The sequence below is a fragment of the Pipistrellus hanaki genome, assembly GCF_964339955.1.
Source record: "Pipistrellus hanaki genome assembly, chromosome: 8".
In the NCBI taxonomy this organism is placed as follows: domain Eukaryota; kingdom Metazoa; phylum Chordata; class Mammalia; order Chiroptera; family Vespertilionidae; genus Pipistrellus; species Pipistrellus hanaki.
This window is the reverse complement of record NC_140510.1, coordinates 39,726,007-39,740,637: the sequence shown is the minus strand read 5'-3', so window position 1 is coordinate 39,740,637 and position 14,631 is coordinate 39,726,007. Positions and strand designations below refer to the sequence as shown.

Here is a 14,631-nt window from a genome sequence, read left to right as displayed (position 1 = left end):
CCCCGGGCTGGGCCGCCCAGAGCGCGCGGGCCCAGGGCGCTCCGGTCCCCGCGCGCGTCATCATGACCCCGGGGCCCCCTCCGGGCCGCGTGAGCGCGTCGGCGGCGAGGCTGGGCGGCCGCCGGGGCCCGGGCCGTGTAACATGACCCGAGCGGCCGGCCGGCCGGCGCGGCCATTGAGCCCTCCCCGCCGCCCGTGAATCTCTGGCGCGTCTCTGCCCGCCCGCCCGCCTCCCGCTGCCCTCTCTCCCCGCCGGCTCCGCGGGCCCCGGGCGCCGCTCCCGCTCCCCGCGGTGCTCCCGCCGCCCGGCTCCCCGCCCGCCCCGCGCCCCGCGCCGCCCCGCGCCCCGGGAAAGCCGACCGCGGGCTCTCGGTGTGAAAGTGATTTGAATTTGGCTCGGCGGCGCTCTGCGCCTGCGCCCCGCCTCTGGCACGCTGGCTCTCCTTGCAAGCAGCTGTTTTGGGTTTGAAATTCCAACATGGCAGAGGCTGCAGTCCGTCTTCCCTTCAAAAACTTGGAATGATTTCAAACCCTAGGCGCCCCCGCTGCACCCCCGCTCCCATTCACCGGCGGGCGCGGCGGATCGATGCCACGCTGACCTATCGGCTGCTCGCCCCGCGCCTTCAGGTAAGGGGAGCTTCGCTAGTTTGCTTACCATCTGTTTAAGATGTGTTGGGGGGTTATTTTGTTTTTGTTTGTTTTATTTTTTTAAAAAAAGACTCTGTGCATACATCCAAGACCTGTAATGAAAGGAGGACCTCCGAGTTGTGCCATAAACATTGAACTGGATGTGTGCACTCGTTTCTTCTGCTCGGTACGCCAACCTGCTGTCTAATTTCTCTGTTACAAAGTAGCCCCGGAACGTTAGAATGCATTTTATTTTATTATTATTATTATTTTTGCTGCTTGATCATTGTAACAATCGTGTGGGATGAAGAGTTCGCGATGGGAAGAATCTCGTTTTCCGCTGTCTTGTGCTTACTTATTTACTATCTTTTTTTTTTTTTTTTTTTTTTTACTTCCAAAATAAATACAAAAAAATAAAAAGAAAAGAAGAAAGCGGAGCCATAGGGTGGGGCTAAGACTTTCTTGGGGAACTAACTTCTAAGTAAATAAGAAGTGTAAATAAGAATCTCGCACACACAGAAAAGTTGAGGTTAAATTACCCTCCCGCGGCCGGGGGGACGTGATCATGTCAGGAGATCGGTTGCAGAAAAATGTAAGCACCTCGTCTCGGAGGGGGCACAGCAGCGTGGTGGGCGTATTGTTGGCCGGGGCCGGGAGAGAAAGATGTATAATTTAATGGTATATACAATCCACTGATCCTATTACCGTCCTCCCGGAGCTCTTGTTAGTTTCAATGGGAGTGAGTGAAATTGACATGGACTTGCATTCCTGGTCATGTGCTTTTTTTTTTTTTTTTTTTCTCTCCCCCTTTCTTCTCCTGTGATCTGAGATCCCCTTTTTGTTGATGTTGCTTTCCCCCTTAATTATATGCATGTAGGTTAAATGAATACCTGACGAAAGGGCCCACGTTTCAAGGCAGTGACATTTGATAGCTGAGAGGAAAAGTGGCTTTAATGAAAAGCAACCTTTGGAATTCCTGCTTGTGAGAAATCCAATTCAGCTTTTTGTGCTGCCAGCAAGAAATGATCAGTAGCACCAGTGTTTATGGTATGTCAGTTTTGGAATTTACTTCCTTTGCCTCTAAATAAGAAAGACAAATTAAATGGCATGATCAAACCGTAGAAACCCTGTTTGGGAAGCAGATGCTCATGATATAGAATTCATTTCTTAAAAAAAGTATATTTTAATCTCTCAAAATGCTTGTTTATTTTTTTTTTGCTATCACATGTTTATCTATTTCAGTTTTGAGTCATAGATTACTGGAGTCCACTTGTATCGGTTTAGCTGTAATCCCAAAGTTGCATGTTACTAGTAATGCACTGTGTAACCACTGAAGTCAAATGGTATGTAAATTAGTTAAACTCAGTGTGGGGTTTTTTGGGGAGGGGGCTGGGTGAAAAGGGGAGAGGGTGGGAGTGTAAGGAAAGACTGCTTACTAATGAAAGTATATATCTGTATATATATGTACACACACAGAGCGGTGAATTTTTCTCTCTCAATCTATTAATGCAATTGGATTATGGGCTCTCTCAATGATTGCACTTGGTGGAGTAATCAGTTCTTCTGAGTGTGTGGTGTGTGTGTGTCTGTTTCGGGGGGTGAGTTATGAAGGGACAGCTTTCACATGAATTTAAAAATATATTTTGATTGCTTAAAGTGCTTAATGCCTTTTCAGGAACAGTGATAGTTTTTTTTTCTTTTTCTTTTTTCTTTGCTTGCCATTCACTTGTCTGCCTGTCAACGCTTTTTACTTTTAACCTGTGACAGAATTAAATAATCAGGCACTGAAATTGACTTTGTTTGAAATCGCTCTTTCCTCTTTCTTTACTACAAAAAAAAAGAAAGAAAGAAAGAAAGAAAGAAGGTCAGATAAATGGAGTGAGAGGGGGGGTTTTCAATAGCTCTTGTGACCATGCCGTGTGTACACACTTTGTGATATTCAATTAAGACTAAGAGGCAACAGCAGCAACAAAAAGATGTTCAAAGTATTTTGCATAACCAAAGGGTATGTCCACTCTACCCTGTTTCTTTTTGGGTACATTTTGCCCGACGACCACCACGCATTTCCCCTGAAAAGAGAGAAAGAAGGGAAAGGGAGAATGGGAAAGAAAGGAACAGCAGTGGGGCAGAGCTGCCAGGGGTCTGTGATGTGGCGGTGGTTCCTGCTCTCCCACAACACGAATGTGAACACAAGGAGAGGGACGGCAAGAGCCAGCGTGGCGCGACACGCACTTCTGGTTGGACTCTGGTGGCTATCGAGCTAAACACACGCCGCTCTTCCCCGATAGGAAGGATTTGATTGAATTTTGCATTTGGAACTTGTTGACTTTGAAGCGATCAATAAGGAGACTGTTTATTTTAGATGCACATAATTTGCCCTGAGAAATGTTTTGAGGAGGAGAGAGCACAGCTTTTTCTCCCCCGGAGCTGTTGGAGCGAATGGGATTGCCAGATGGGCGATTTCCCTCTGTGATGTTAAAGCTGTAATATATATTCAGAGCAGATTGGGCTGCTGCCTGTGATGAGGAGGATATTACATTTATAAATTTTAAATCGGAGCTCAGACAATGTGCGGAGAGCAGAAATTGGATGGTTTGACTGTTTACCTTATTGATACTTAAGTGTGATTTCTGGGTAGTAGTAATGATAAGCATTGCAATAATATGTGGGGGGAAAAACCACACACACACATTGGGTTAGGCAATCATATAATTCATGGCATTTAGCACCAGATTTGAGTGTGTAAATCGCCCCCCACTCAGGCTCTGCTTACTATTAAATAATAGTCACATAATTTATTTCCCTGGGAGTTAAATGCCCGTTGTGCAAATGATGTTCACTCGGGACCCTCGTTATCCTACCCTAGAATTCGGGGAGAAAAAGTTTATGTCTCTATCTATCAAGCAGGCACTTGTGTATGTGTATAAAGTGGCGTGAGTGGCTCCTATTTTGTAATTCTATTACTGGGATTATTTTTAGATTTCTGTCTCAGATGTTTGGCCTAAAGGAACCAGAGCTGCAAACCTAAAAGGCTGGAAAGTGGGCGAGTGCTCACACTCTGGCAGCTCTGCTGTTGCAAATTAAAAGTGTGTTGTGGTCAGGAAATGAAAGCTACAATGTCTCTTTTGAACAAGTCGTTTATCAAGAGAAACATCTATCAGGGACTGCCTTGTCACATTGATCCCCTAAAAGTTAGGTCCGAGGTGGAAGCTGCTTTGATGTTTTTGATCCTAAATTTAATACAACAGAAAAAAAGCAAGGGTATTTTGACCAGAATAGATTTTTTTAAAAAAAAAATTGTTTCCTGGAACCAAGATCTATTTATTAGTATTGTACTATGTGTGAAGTTTTTTTTCTTTTTTGGACACAACAGTTGAAAAGTTGAAGGGGGAAACCCGAGTCTTTATGAATGGTTGGTTGTTAAAATATATATTTATAGTACATTCAGCTATGGCTGGCTTCTTGGTTCCCATGGACAGTGTGAAAGTTGATTGCATTAATGATTACAGGGAAAATTATATTGAAAGAGTGTTTTGGAGCAATATGCAGAGATCAGAGTTTAGGTTCATTCACATTTTAGAGTTGCCCTCTTCTTTTTGTCTTTTCTTTCCATCCTTTATTTCTATTTCCTATCTTCACTGCATGTGTGACATGTTAGCTTTTATTTGGAAAATAAACTTTTTTCCCCCTATAAAATCCATTCCCCCAAACATGCTTGCTCACATTCTTTCTATTGTTTCTTAATTGTGCATGTGGATGGTTATCAATATAAGCTACATGGACTCACAAGGCTTTCAGAACTTCAGCTTAAAAACAGAGGTAGGAAACAGGTTAAATGTGCCCTGTATTCTTGAATACTGAATATGTTTCATGCCTTATTCAGATGGTAAAAGGTATTGTTAAGAAAATGAGTACGTTTTTAAAAAATGTGATTATTTATTTATGAGAGAGAGAGAGAGAGAGAGAGAGAGAGAGAGAGAGAGAGAGAGAGCTGTTAAAAGCAGCCTGCTGCTTCATTTTGGGAGGCAAAGATGTGAAAGAAGAGTTTTTTGGATACTTGTCCTATACCGCTGGTGGTTACTTGCTCTTTCATATGGATCTATCAACAACTAGGATGATAGACCACAAAGAGTGTGGTGGGAGTTTTTGGGAAGTGTAATACTTGCTAATTAATCATGTCTGAAATGAAAGAATCATAGCAGGGCAATAAAGTCTCATTGTTGTTTTCCTGGAAGAGGGTAAGACTTCTGTTTGGAAGCTGGATATGTGAGTTGACTTGCTTTTCTCTTCTCTTAAAAAGACAGTTTGTAGAGCCTCTTTGGAATTATTTCAGGATCCATCTTTTTTTTTAAAAAAAGCAGAGAATAGTTTTCTTTCTCCTGGCTGTACCAGATTAGTGAGAGTCTTAAAATTGTCTCTGGTATCTTCTGAGTGAAAACGTGTGTGTGTGTGTGTGTGTGTGTGTGTGTGTGTGTGTGTGTGTGTTTAGTTATATTAAAGACTTCCATGGCTAAGTTTCCAGTATCATTTATTTTCCCATAAATAGAAAATCTTTTTGTGTGTTTTTATTCATGTTGGGCAGGAACTTTGGAAATCTTTTTGTAGGCAGGTACTTAAGACAGAAATACAAGAGAGCAGAGATTTCATTAATTACTTTTAATAGCACAAGAGTATGGCCAGAGGGGAGAAAAGAAGTAGTACTTCCAAGAATCTATAGAGAAAATCTGTATAAAACTTGAGATTTCTAAGATAGTTGAAAATATTAGCTGAGAAGATAATGATATAATTATAGATACATTATTTCCCCCCCTGAATTTTTGGCTGTCACTTTTTAGATTCTTACCCACCCCACCCCACCCCTTAGTTTAAGAATGGGGTCAGATTCCAAAACTTTAAATGTCTGCAACATCTTTCAAATTTTTTTATCTCAAGGTGAAGATGGGTATGCTAATGATTCCCTATTTTTGTCTGTTTGGATGCCTTGAATGATTGCCCCATTAAGTAATCAGTTTCACTGGTCCCAAATCAGCAGAATTGTTGGGTGTACTTGAAACAATTGCAGGCTATGATGTTTGGTACTTTCTACTCTGGTCTAAGAATCTGGTTTAATAGAAATGTTTGCTGTTTTGCCTTTGATCAATATATTCTTGAGTACAGATTTCACATACTGCTTTTACATAAAGTGCCACAGTTGCTGTTACAGAGCTAGTAAATTTAATTACCAGGAATTTAAATTGATTTATAAATTCTTGATTGGAAAAAAATTGTGCTGCAGACATTTGTGTAAAATACTAATCAATAAGACTTGATTAATCAGTATATCTGCTTTTATATCTTGAGTCATTGATAAACTGGAATAAATAAGTGGCACAGGAAACAATGGGGATTTTGTTTTCAATGAAAATTTTGATAGAACTGTCGCTTTCTTTTGGAATACACAAGAGCTAATGTTTTATTAAAATCAGTTAAACTTGGAAAATATTTTAGGTACTACTTAGAAGACTGCAAGTCCAAAAATTATTCCATCTTTCAATTCTCTCTCTCTTTCTCTCTCTCTCTCTCTCTCTCTCTCACACACACACACACACACACACACACACACACACACACAGACAAAACTCCACCTAAAGTTTTTAGTTTTTCTCTGTTAAAACAGTCTTTTTTTTTTTTCAAAGACAAAACTAATTTCTGTGTAGCAAGTACTTTTCATGGTTGGATTTTATCTTATTACTTTTTTTTTCTACACTTGCACTTTTATTATTAACTTTTCATTCAATTTCTGGTAGACATTTCAAGCATAGGTGCTCTGACATGATTGTCGATTAGAGATCCTTTTGATATTTTCCATGTTATTACTTAGATGGCAATTGTACTTGAGGGATGCTTACTGCAGGACATGCAGAGAGTGGGAACCAGGGGAGGGCCAGAGGAGGGTGAGCATACATTGCCCTGGTAAGTTTGGAGCGAATCGGAAGCAGGTGGGTGAGCTGCCTCCCTGGGGCGGCCGCACAGACGCTGCTCTGGAGGCCGTGCCTCCGCACAGCACATGCGTGCGGTACCTGTTGACGAAATCTCAGCTCTGAGACTGAGGCGGCGGAACAGATAGGTGATCAGAAACCATCCACACATCAGATCTCATATGGCTCTTCCTGTTAATAATATTTACATAGTTTATGCAACCAATCTGCTCGCTGTCTTGTTACTTGAATATTGACACTTTGCTTAACATTGCATATGGTGGGCTGTTGTTTCGGGGTATATTAGCAGCAGCACATTCAGGGGGGGATTTCAATGCAGATGTATTTATGTTAAATACAGGTAGAAGGGATGTGTTTGCTTCTATGTGAGCTGCTATGATTTTCACAAAGCAATGAAAGTATCACTGCCTCCAATCATTTTTTGAAACTGATAGATCCTGAAAGTAGAATCATTATTTATTCATGTTTTTAAAATATAATCTTGGAAACGTTGTTGCTGCTAGGATTTTGTTCTCATTTTCATATGACAACTAGCTTCTATGAAAAGTTATTGGTGATATATAACTCACAAAGAATCTTTTTTTTTTTTTTTTACAGCAGAATACCTATAAAATGTTTTCTTTCCCCTGGTATCTTAATGTTGAAAGTAGCTTTCCTCATTTCCTTTCCTGTGAGTTTTGGTTCCTGCTGGTAATTAACGGAGTTCTTCTGTTCCACTTGTGGATATAGTTCAAGCAGGAGAAAAGAAACTGCATTTTACTGCACTCACCAAAAGGAAAATAATAATAATCTTTTTCCCCCCGACTCAACTGTTTGCCTGATGTCAATCGGACGCTTTTTAAGCACCTGACGATTGATTAGCTGCCATGTCCATGTGGCAGTCCGCTCATCTGAAAATGAGTGACCTCTACTTACAGGCTGCAGTTCATGAGGAATTATTACTCACGGAAACAGCAACATTCAAAACAAAAATTTCTAAGTAATCTAATGTGAAACCCTGAGTCTCTGGATGTTGCTGTCAACTTTTTTTTTTTTTTTTTTTTGCTGTTCTTTTGATTTATTATCTTTCCCGTAACACGCGTTGTCACTTTCACCGAGGATTGGCTATGCAATTCTGGCACCTGGTGTGAAACGGCATGTGGGGCACCTTGTTCAAAAATTACTAAGAACTCGGGACAGTATCAGCCGAGCATGGAAACAAACACAGGCCCCTTTCCCTTCCGTGGGGGACCCCGTGGCCTGCAGAGGACTCCCTAGCCCTGCCGTCACCACCCCCACACTCTCGTCCCGGAGCCTGCTTTATGGAAGTCACAGGTTTCCCACTTGGAGACAGGCTCTTCCACAGTGATTCCGTGGGCCTCTTCCTGAAGAGATACTGGAGGTGGTGGAGCGAGGGTGTCGATGGGAAAATGGACCTTCAGGTATCTTCTCCTCTTTCTGTCCATGAAGTGGTGACTGAAATATTTTCCTTTATCTCAAGTTGCTTTTTTGTCTGGTATGTGCTCCCATATGTCACACGAGTTTTGCAAATATTCTTAAGAGAAACACTGTGTTTTGGAATTGTTTGCACACAGGTACAAGCTTAGCTAGGTATTCCCCAGGCACAGGATGGTTGGAAAGGGGGTTGGGGAGGATTTTAATGAGATTTGTAATAAGAACCCGGCAGTTTCTCTGTTGGCACGCACCAGCACTAGCACACCTGTTTTCAAGCACAAGTAAACTAAGTATTTTTTTTTTTTTAATGTGGTGTGCTAAATTATCTATAGACAGAAAATCCTGACTATTACAAAATAAGAGCCCTACTCACTGAGTGCTAGTCCGGGACGAGGGGCAAACACAAATAACTATCTCGTTATCATAGTAACGGTATTGATATTTTGACATGAGGAAGTGGCATTGTGGTTACATAAACAGGTGGTGACAGCTGTGATGCAGATGAAATGTAACTCTTTCCTTCACGTGGCAGTATAGTATACTCAATTTGTGAACTTGGTTTCTGAACTTGAATTCGAATAGCCTCCTTCCCACTGAACCATGCAGTCGCCCTCTATGACTCCTTTCCCTTTTGGTGTGAACAGTCTGTGTTGATGGGTGGACAGCACGTTTGCATTGTTGCTTCCCAAGGCCCTTCTCAATGAGATCAAGCTTGTATTGAGATACCTAAAACTAAAATCTGAAGTCAAGCAGCTTTTTCAAATCAAAACTGAGACACGACGGAATGTCCAGCAAGTGATGGATCTGAGGGCACTTGAAGTTGTACCATTTATTTTCAAAAGATATTTCTCACATCAGATGACTCTGCCAGGAAGAGAAATATCAAAGAGCTCAGAAAAGTAACTGTCCATTTATGAAATCCAAGACTGGGTGAGAAGGGGGGAGGGGGGGAGCTTTAAAGATATTTCTTAAAAAGAAAAAAATATTGAACTTATTTTGAATGCCTTGTTAGACATTGTGGATAAAAATACTATATATATGTGATTTTATACTATATATGTGATTTCTTCTTAGATTTTCCTTCTAAGAAGAAAAATCTTTGCCCTGTGTACTAACAAGGCATTGCTTTTTCAGGTGATTACACCTTTTAATGAAAGGAAGATTGGAAATAACTATTACAAGTGTCCTGTTTAATTATAAATCCACCCCACAGTTTAGGAGTCTTTTGCGTTAAAGACATTCTAAAGTCGAAATATTTTAATAGGCAGTTTAGCCACAATACACATTTTTAAAAAAAGTTCTATGTTGTATAAGCTATCTACAAATTCTATAGTATAATTTAAGTTGGAACCCTTCTTTTCCCACCTGACTTCTATTTTGTTCTGTTTTCACATTAAGTGTTGGTTTGAAAAAAGATTAAACCAGAAATCTGGGTAAATATGTGGCAATATAGTGCATTGGTATGCCCCAAATAGCTGTTTTATTTCTCTTCTCTTCACTTCTTCTCACTTTCCACTTCAAATTGAAGATTGTAAACTCTTTTTCTTAGATCTTATACCGGAATGATGTTAAATTATAAATCTTAATTAGGTATGATTCACTGATTTTAATCTTACAAGATAATTAATCTGAGTAGGACAAAAGGTTCCCTTTAAGAGAGAAGGCATTTTCATTTCAATCCCCATTTAAGATCACACAAAGACAACTAAATAAACAGAGTACTATTATTCTTTTAATCTTAAGTCAATATTTTGAATTTAAGTGTATGGATGAAGAAATCATAATATGGGTAGGGCAGTCTTATGTTTGCAAACTTTCCATGCTTTTGATACATTTTACTGCTAAAAATTACTTGTGCCAGAAGGAATCTTTTAAATAAAAATTACAGTTTTGATGATCTACGTGGAAGGAATAAGCTCATGTGTATGTGCACAGATACATTTCTTTGTGCAGGTTTGGATGTCAGAGACGCCTTTGGTATTTCTTTATGAGTAATTAGGTTAACGGGGTTAGTTAGAAAATGTATCCTTTCCTGGCAAATGAAAAATTACATTCAAGCAGAGGTAAAAAAGTAGAACATATTCATGACTTTAAGTACTTAAAAAGATATTTTATGAGTCATTTTTAAATAATCATACCCAGTATGTAACTTGTTAAGAATAATAGCTATTTTTTTCTTTCTTTTTAAAGTACATCTCTATTAAAACTGTTCATTCGTGAGTCACAAATCTGGAGTCAATTTTAGGCCCAATTTACAAAAGATGTGGGTCTAATCCCCGTTCCCCTCTTCCGTGGTACCTTAACCAGTTGTGTTGGTGCAAAGTTCTCCTTTAAAAAGGCATTTTCATTTGCATTATTCAGGAGATTAAGCAACATTTTTGGTTGGAATACTGATATGACCCTAATATAGTCCTGAATGGCCGGTACCCTTGCCTGACAAACTAGAAGGATAAAATATCACCAGCTTTGGAATTTTATATCTACATGAACAGTGCTTTTTCCCCCCCGCTCTGGAGAAATTTTAAATGTACCCAGAATGTACATTTAAATGTGTTTCCTAATTGGAAAAATATGTTTTATATAATTTTAAGAGTAGTAATCAACTAGCCATCAATATGAATTCACTTGTGGGCGGCAAGATAGTATAGCACTAAAGAATCTTATTCAGAAATAGATGCTTAGACTGAGCTAGTGTCCTTCTAAATAGAAAAATTCAGTAAGTATACTAAATTCCTTTGGGGGATTTTTAATTTTTTGGATATAGGTTTAAAGTCTCTGTCAATAACATTTAAGCAGTTAAAATATCAGGAGAGATGTAATATTGAACATTTTTTTTATCATGTGGTCTTTCAATAAGTCCTTGATGCATGCATACAAGACATTAATGCTTGTTTTATTTTTATCTTGTTTTATTTTGTTTCAGCACAAAGTAAAAAGAACCTAAGGAGAAACTATTCTGTGCTGTTTATTTTGAGAAATATGGAGTGAGAACAGTACAACATGTGGTATGGGATTTTTATAATGATGGGCAAAAATCCTGAATTCTACCCCAGTACAATTATATTTTCTTAAAATTAATTCTTCCGTGCCAGAATGCCACTGTTATTGAGCTATCATCTGGGAGGAGTTGCTGGTATATAATTGTAATGCGCATAAGTACCTAAATGCATATACTTTCTATGTTTACTAGTACCCATCATTTCTACCAACCAACTCTGCAGGTGTGCTAGTGCTTCAGGCCAGGGAGAAAAAGGTTTTCTTCTTATTTTGCTATTTGCTCTCTCATCTATCCTTCTGCTGCTGGGATCCAGTCTTGTCTTACCCATGCCTGTTTGAAGGGGTTGAGTGTTTGTTTTTAGTATTCATTTGTAGGGCTGGTTATTACTTGACCATCTGGAAAATCAGATTTCACTTGAGCAATTGGAATATGATATTTAGATCAGGAAGTGGTAGTTTGCATTAGTTAAGAGGGTATTGAGTTGTGCAGTGGGAAGAAAGTATAGCAACAGTTTTGGGCATGGACAAAAGGTGAAAGACAATTTTCAGGAATGGGGAAATAGCTAATGGAAAAGCTAATTAGGGAAGTTGGTGAGGAAAGCTAAGGGTAAGGACTGTTTGCATGTGACTTGCTAAAATGCTATTGGCAATTTAATAATTAAATCTTAATAAAGTTATATGAGGAACTGATTATTTATTAGGAACTAGTAACTAATACATATTAAATAGCACATATCACTATAATCTAAACCAATGATATTCTCAATTTTTTAAATGGCAGGTTCTAGATCAAACCTTGAATATATGGAATTTGTTATCATCCAATTAAAACAATGATTTCTCCCACCCTTTCCCCCATACTTTGAAAAAGTATTAGGAAATACATGACTCATATTTTTCAGACTCCTTTTTTCTTCCTTAGCATACTCAATTTGATTAGGCTACAAATGAAGTTATAGAAGAAAATCCTTTGAGGATTAGGGTATATCTTTTTTTAAAGCTTCTTTTGGAAAATTACAAGGACCTTGAATCATTGCAGTAAACACATGTATAATTTGATTTCACTTGAGAAAAGATTGATAAGCTTTGTATCTACTTCGTAAAAGATAGCTGTAGCTTAACAACCAAAACAAAACAAACAAGAAAATCTTGCCAAAGCCCCATTTCAGACCGGTCAAATGGAAATTTGGGGGATGAACAATTTCTTTCAAGCTACCCCAGAGATTCTGATGTAAAGTTGAAATTGAAAACCACTTCTCTGATACTTACACATTTACATAAAAATCAATAGACTGCATGAGATTTTAAAACATTTTGGCTTTTAAAAATATTATTCTTCCTGGTTTTGAAATAATAAAAATAGAGATATCTATTCAGAATTGAAGGTACTAATGATATGTACTAGAGAAAGTTCATTATTTGGATAAAGTTCAACAACAATTTATGAAGACCGTTGAAAACATTGCCGCCATGCTGGAAAAGTAACTCAGGGAAGTAAAGGAGGGGGAAAAAAATGTCAGCAGAAGTCAACAATCTATCATATTTGTGACTTTTAGTAAAACACTCAACCTCTCTGAGATCCAGTTTACTTTTCACAAAAAGCAAGTTGATCAAATGACTGTTAAGATTTTTTTCCCTGTTCTATACAATTCATGACTGCTTGGTCAGGACTAGTTACTTTGAGTAACTTGGAATTTTACTAGTGACCAGTGGCTAATGAAAATACTTTTTGTTTTTCTTTAAGAAATTCCAGAAATTGTCTTGAAAACAATGAAGGAAGCTCAAGGAACATTTGTGACTTTGTTAAGCCCTTCAGAAGGGGTAACCATTTATTAAATATGCTTATCAATTGGTTGCCAGCCATGCATCAGAAATTCTTTTATCTTGAGAGATAAGTAGATTAGCCAATGCTTTTTCCTTGAAAGAGATAGAAATTGACTGACAAGCAGATCATCTAAAGCAGTAGTGGAAGTAGGAACATCACATCTGTTGTATATATAATAGATCTGTATGAGAGTTGATCTTTATCAGACCAGAAGCAATTCAATGTGTTCTCTCTTGTATTCCTCACTAGTCTTTGTTCATCTTTTCACTCCTGGAATGTTCTTCTCCACCTGTTGAAATTCTACCAGAACTTTGACATCTCAAATGTTGCACCCTGAGCCCTCCTAATCAGGATGTAATTTTTTTTTTATTATTATTTAAAGCATTACATATAGTAGTGCATATGTCTTCTTTTTCCCCGACTGGCTTGCCCCCAAACTCCCCCACCACCCAGTACATGTCCTCACCAGTTCCCATTGGTTATGCGTATATGCATGCACACAAGTCCTTTGGTTGATCTCTCACTCCCCAAACCCTCTCCTGCCATTATACTTAGTGGGCAAAAACTAAAACCATTTCCCATAAGAATAGGAACAAGGCAGGGATGCCCACTCTCACCACTCCTGTTCGACATAGTACTGGAAGTACTAGCCATGGTGGTCAGACAAGAAGAAGAAATAAAAGGCATCCAAATTTGAAAAGAAGTAAAATTGTCATTATTTGCAGATGTCATGATATTGTACATAGAAAACCCTAAAGATTCCATCACAAAACTAGTAGACTTAATAAATGAATTCAGCAATGTAACAGGGTATAAAATTACACCCAGAAGTCTATGGCTCTTTTTTATACACCAAAAATGAACTCACTGAAAGAGAAACTAAAAAAAAAATCCCATTTATCATTGCAACAAAAATATTATGATACCTTGGAATAAATTTAACAAGGAGGTAAAGGACCTGTACTCAGAAAATTACAGGATGCTGGAAAAAAAAAAAAAAAAAAAAAAAAAAAGATAGAGGAAGACATAAATGAACTAGAGGCCCAATGCACAAAATTCATGCAAAAGTAGGCCTTCCTTTCCCTAGCTGCTGGCACTGTCTTCCCTCACAGAGGGAGGTCCTGCCCACCCACCACAGTCCACCAGTTGGTGGTCTGAGCCTCCCTCTTTTGGGTGATTGTGGAGCCCCCCAATTGATTGCTCTGCTGGCCAGTGGCCTGGATATTCCTTTGAGGGATGATCATGAGGTAATGGCCAGGCCCCTGATAAATCGCTTTGTACCTGCCTTGGCTGGCCTGGTACCAGTGGGTGTCATAGTGTGGTCCTGGATGGTAGTCCGGATGGTCGTTCCACTGTCCTGCCACTTGGTTGATTGGCATATTATGCTTTTATTATCTAGGACGGAGGAATATACCATGTTCATGGATTGGTAGAATCAACATCATTAAAATGTTCATACTACCCAAAAGCAATCTAAATTCAATGCAATCCCCATTAAAATACCAATGGCATATTTCAAAGACCTAGAACAAACTTTCTAAAAATTCATCTGAAATAAAAAATGGCCCCAAATAGCTGCAGCAATCTTAAGAAAGAAGAATAAAGTTGGAGGGATCTCAATACCAGGTATCAAGCTATATTACAAAAGCCACTGTTCTCAAAATTGCCTGGTACTGGCACAATAACAGATATATAGACCAGAGGATCTATTTCTTTATATGCCCTAAAAATCTCCTTTAAAATATTTGCTATAATATTTTTCTACTATAT

The 14,631-nt window shown here is 38.9% G+C and overlaps 1 protein-coding gene across 3 annotated transcripts in view; it reads left to right on the top strand.

Annotated features, from left to right (window-relative positions):
- Positions 1-264: 264 nt before the first annotated feature.
- The window catches only part of FIGN (fidgetin, microtubule severing factor), a 118,411-nt gene continuing 104,044 nt past the window's right edge, over positions 265-14,631 (top strand). Inside the window, exons 1-2 of one of the 3 annotated variants that reach the window (XM_084891934.1) lie at positions 265-627; positions 1,505-1,674. In XM_084891934.1, the coding sequence (XP_084748060.1) occupies positions 1,650-1,674 (25 nt within the window). In that variant the 5' untranslated portion in view covers positions 265-627; positions 1,505-1,649. Of the gene's footprint in view, positions 628-1,504; positions 1,675-7,933; positions 8,027-14,631 lie in introns of those variants that run through there. The other 2 variants (XM_084891935.1, XM_084891937.1) reach the window with 2 other exon arrangements.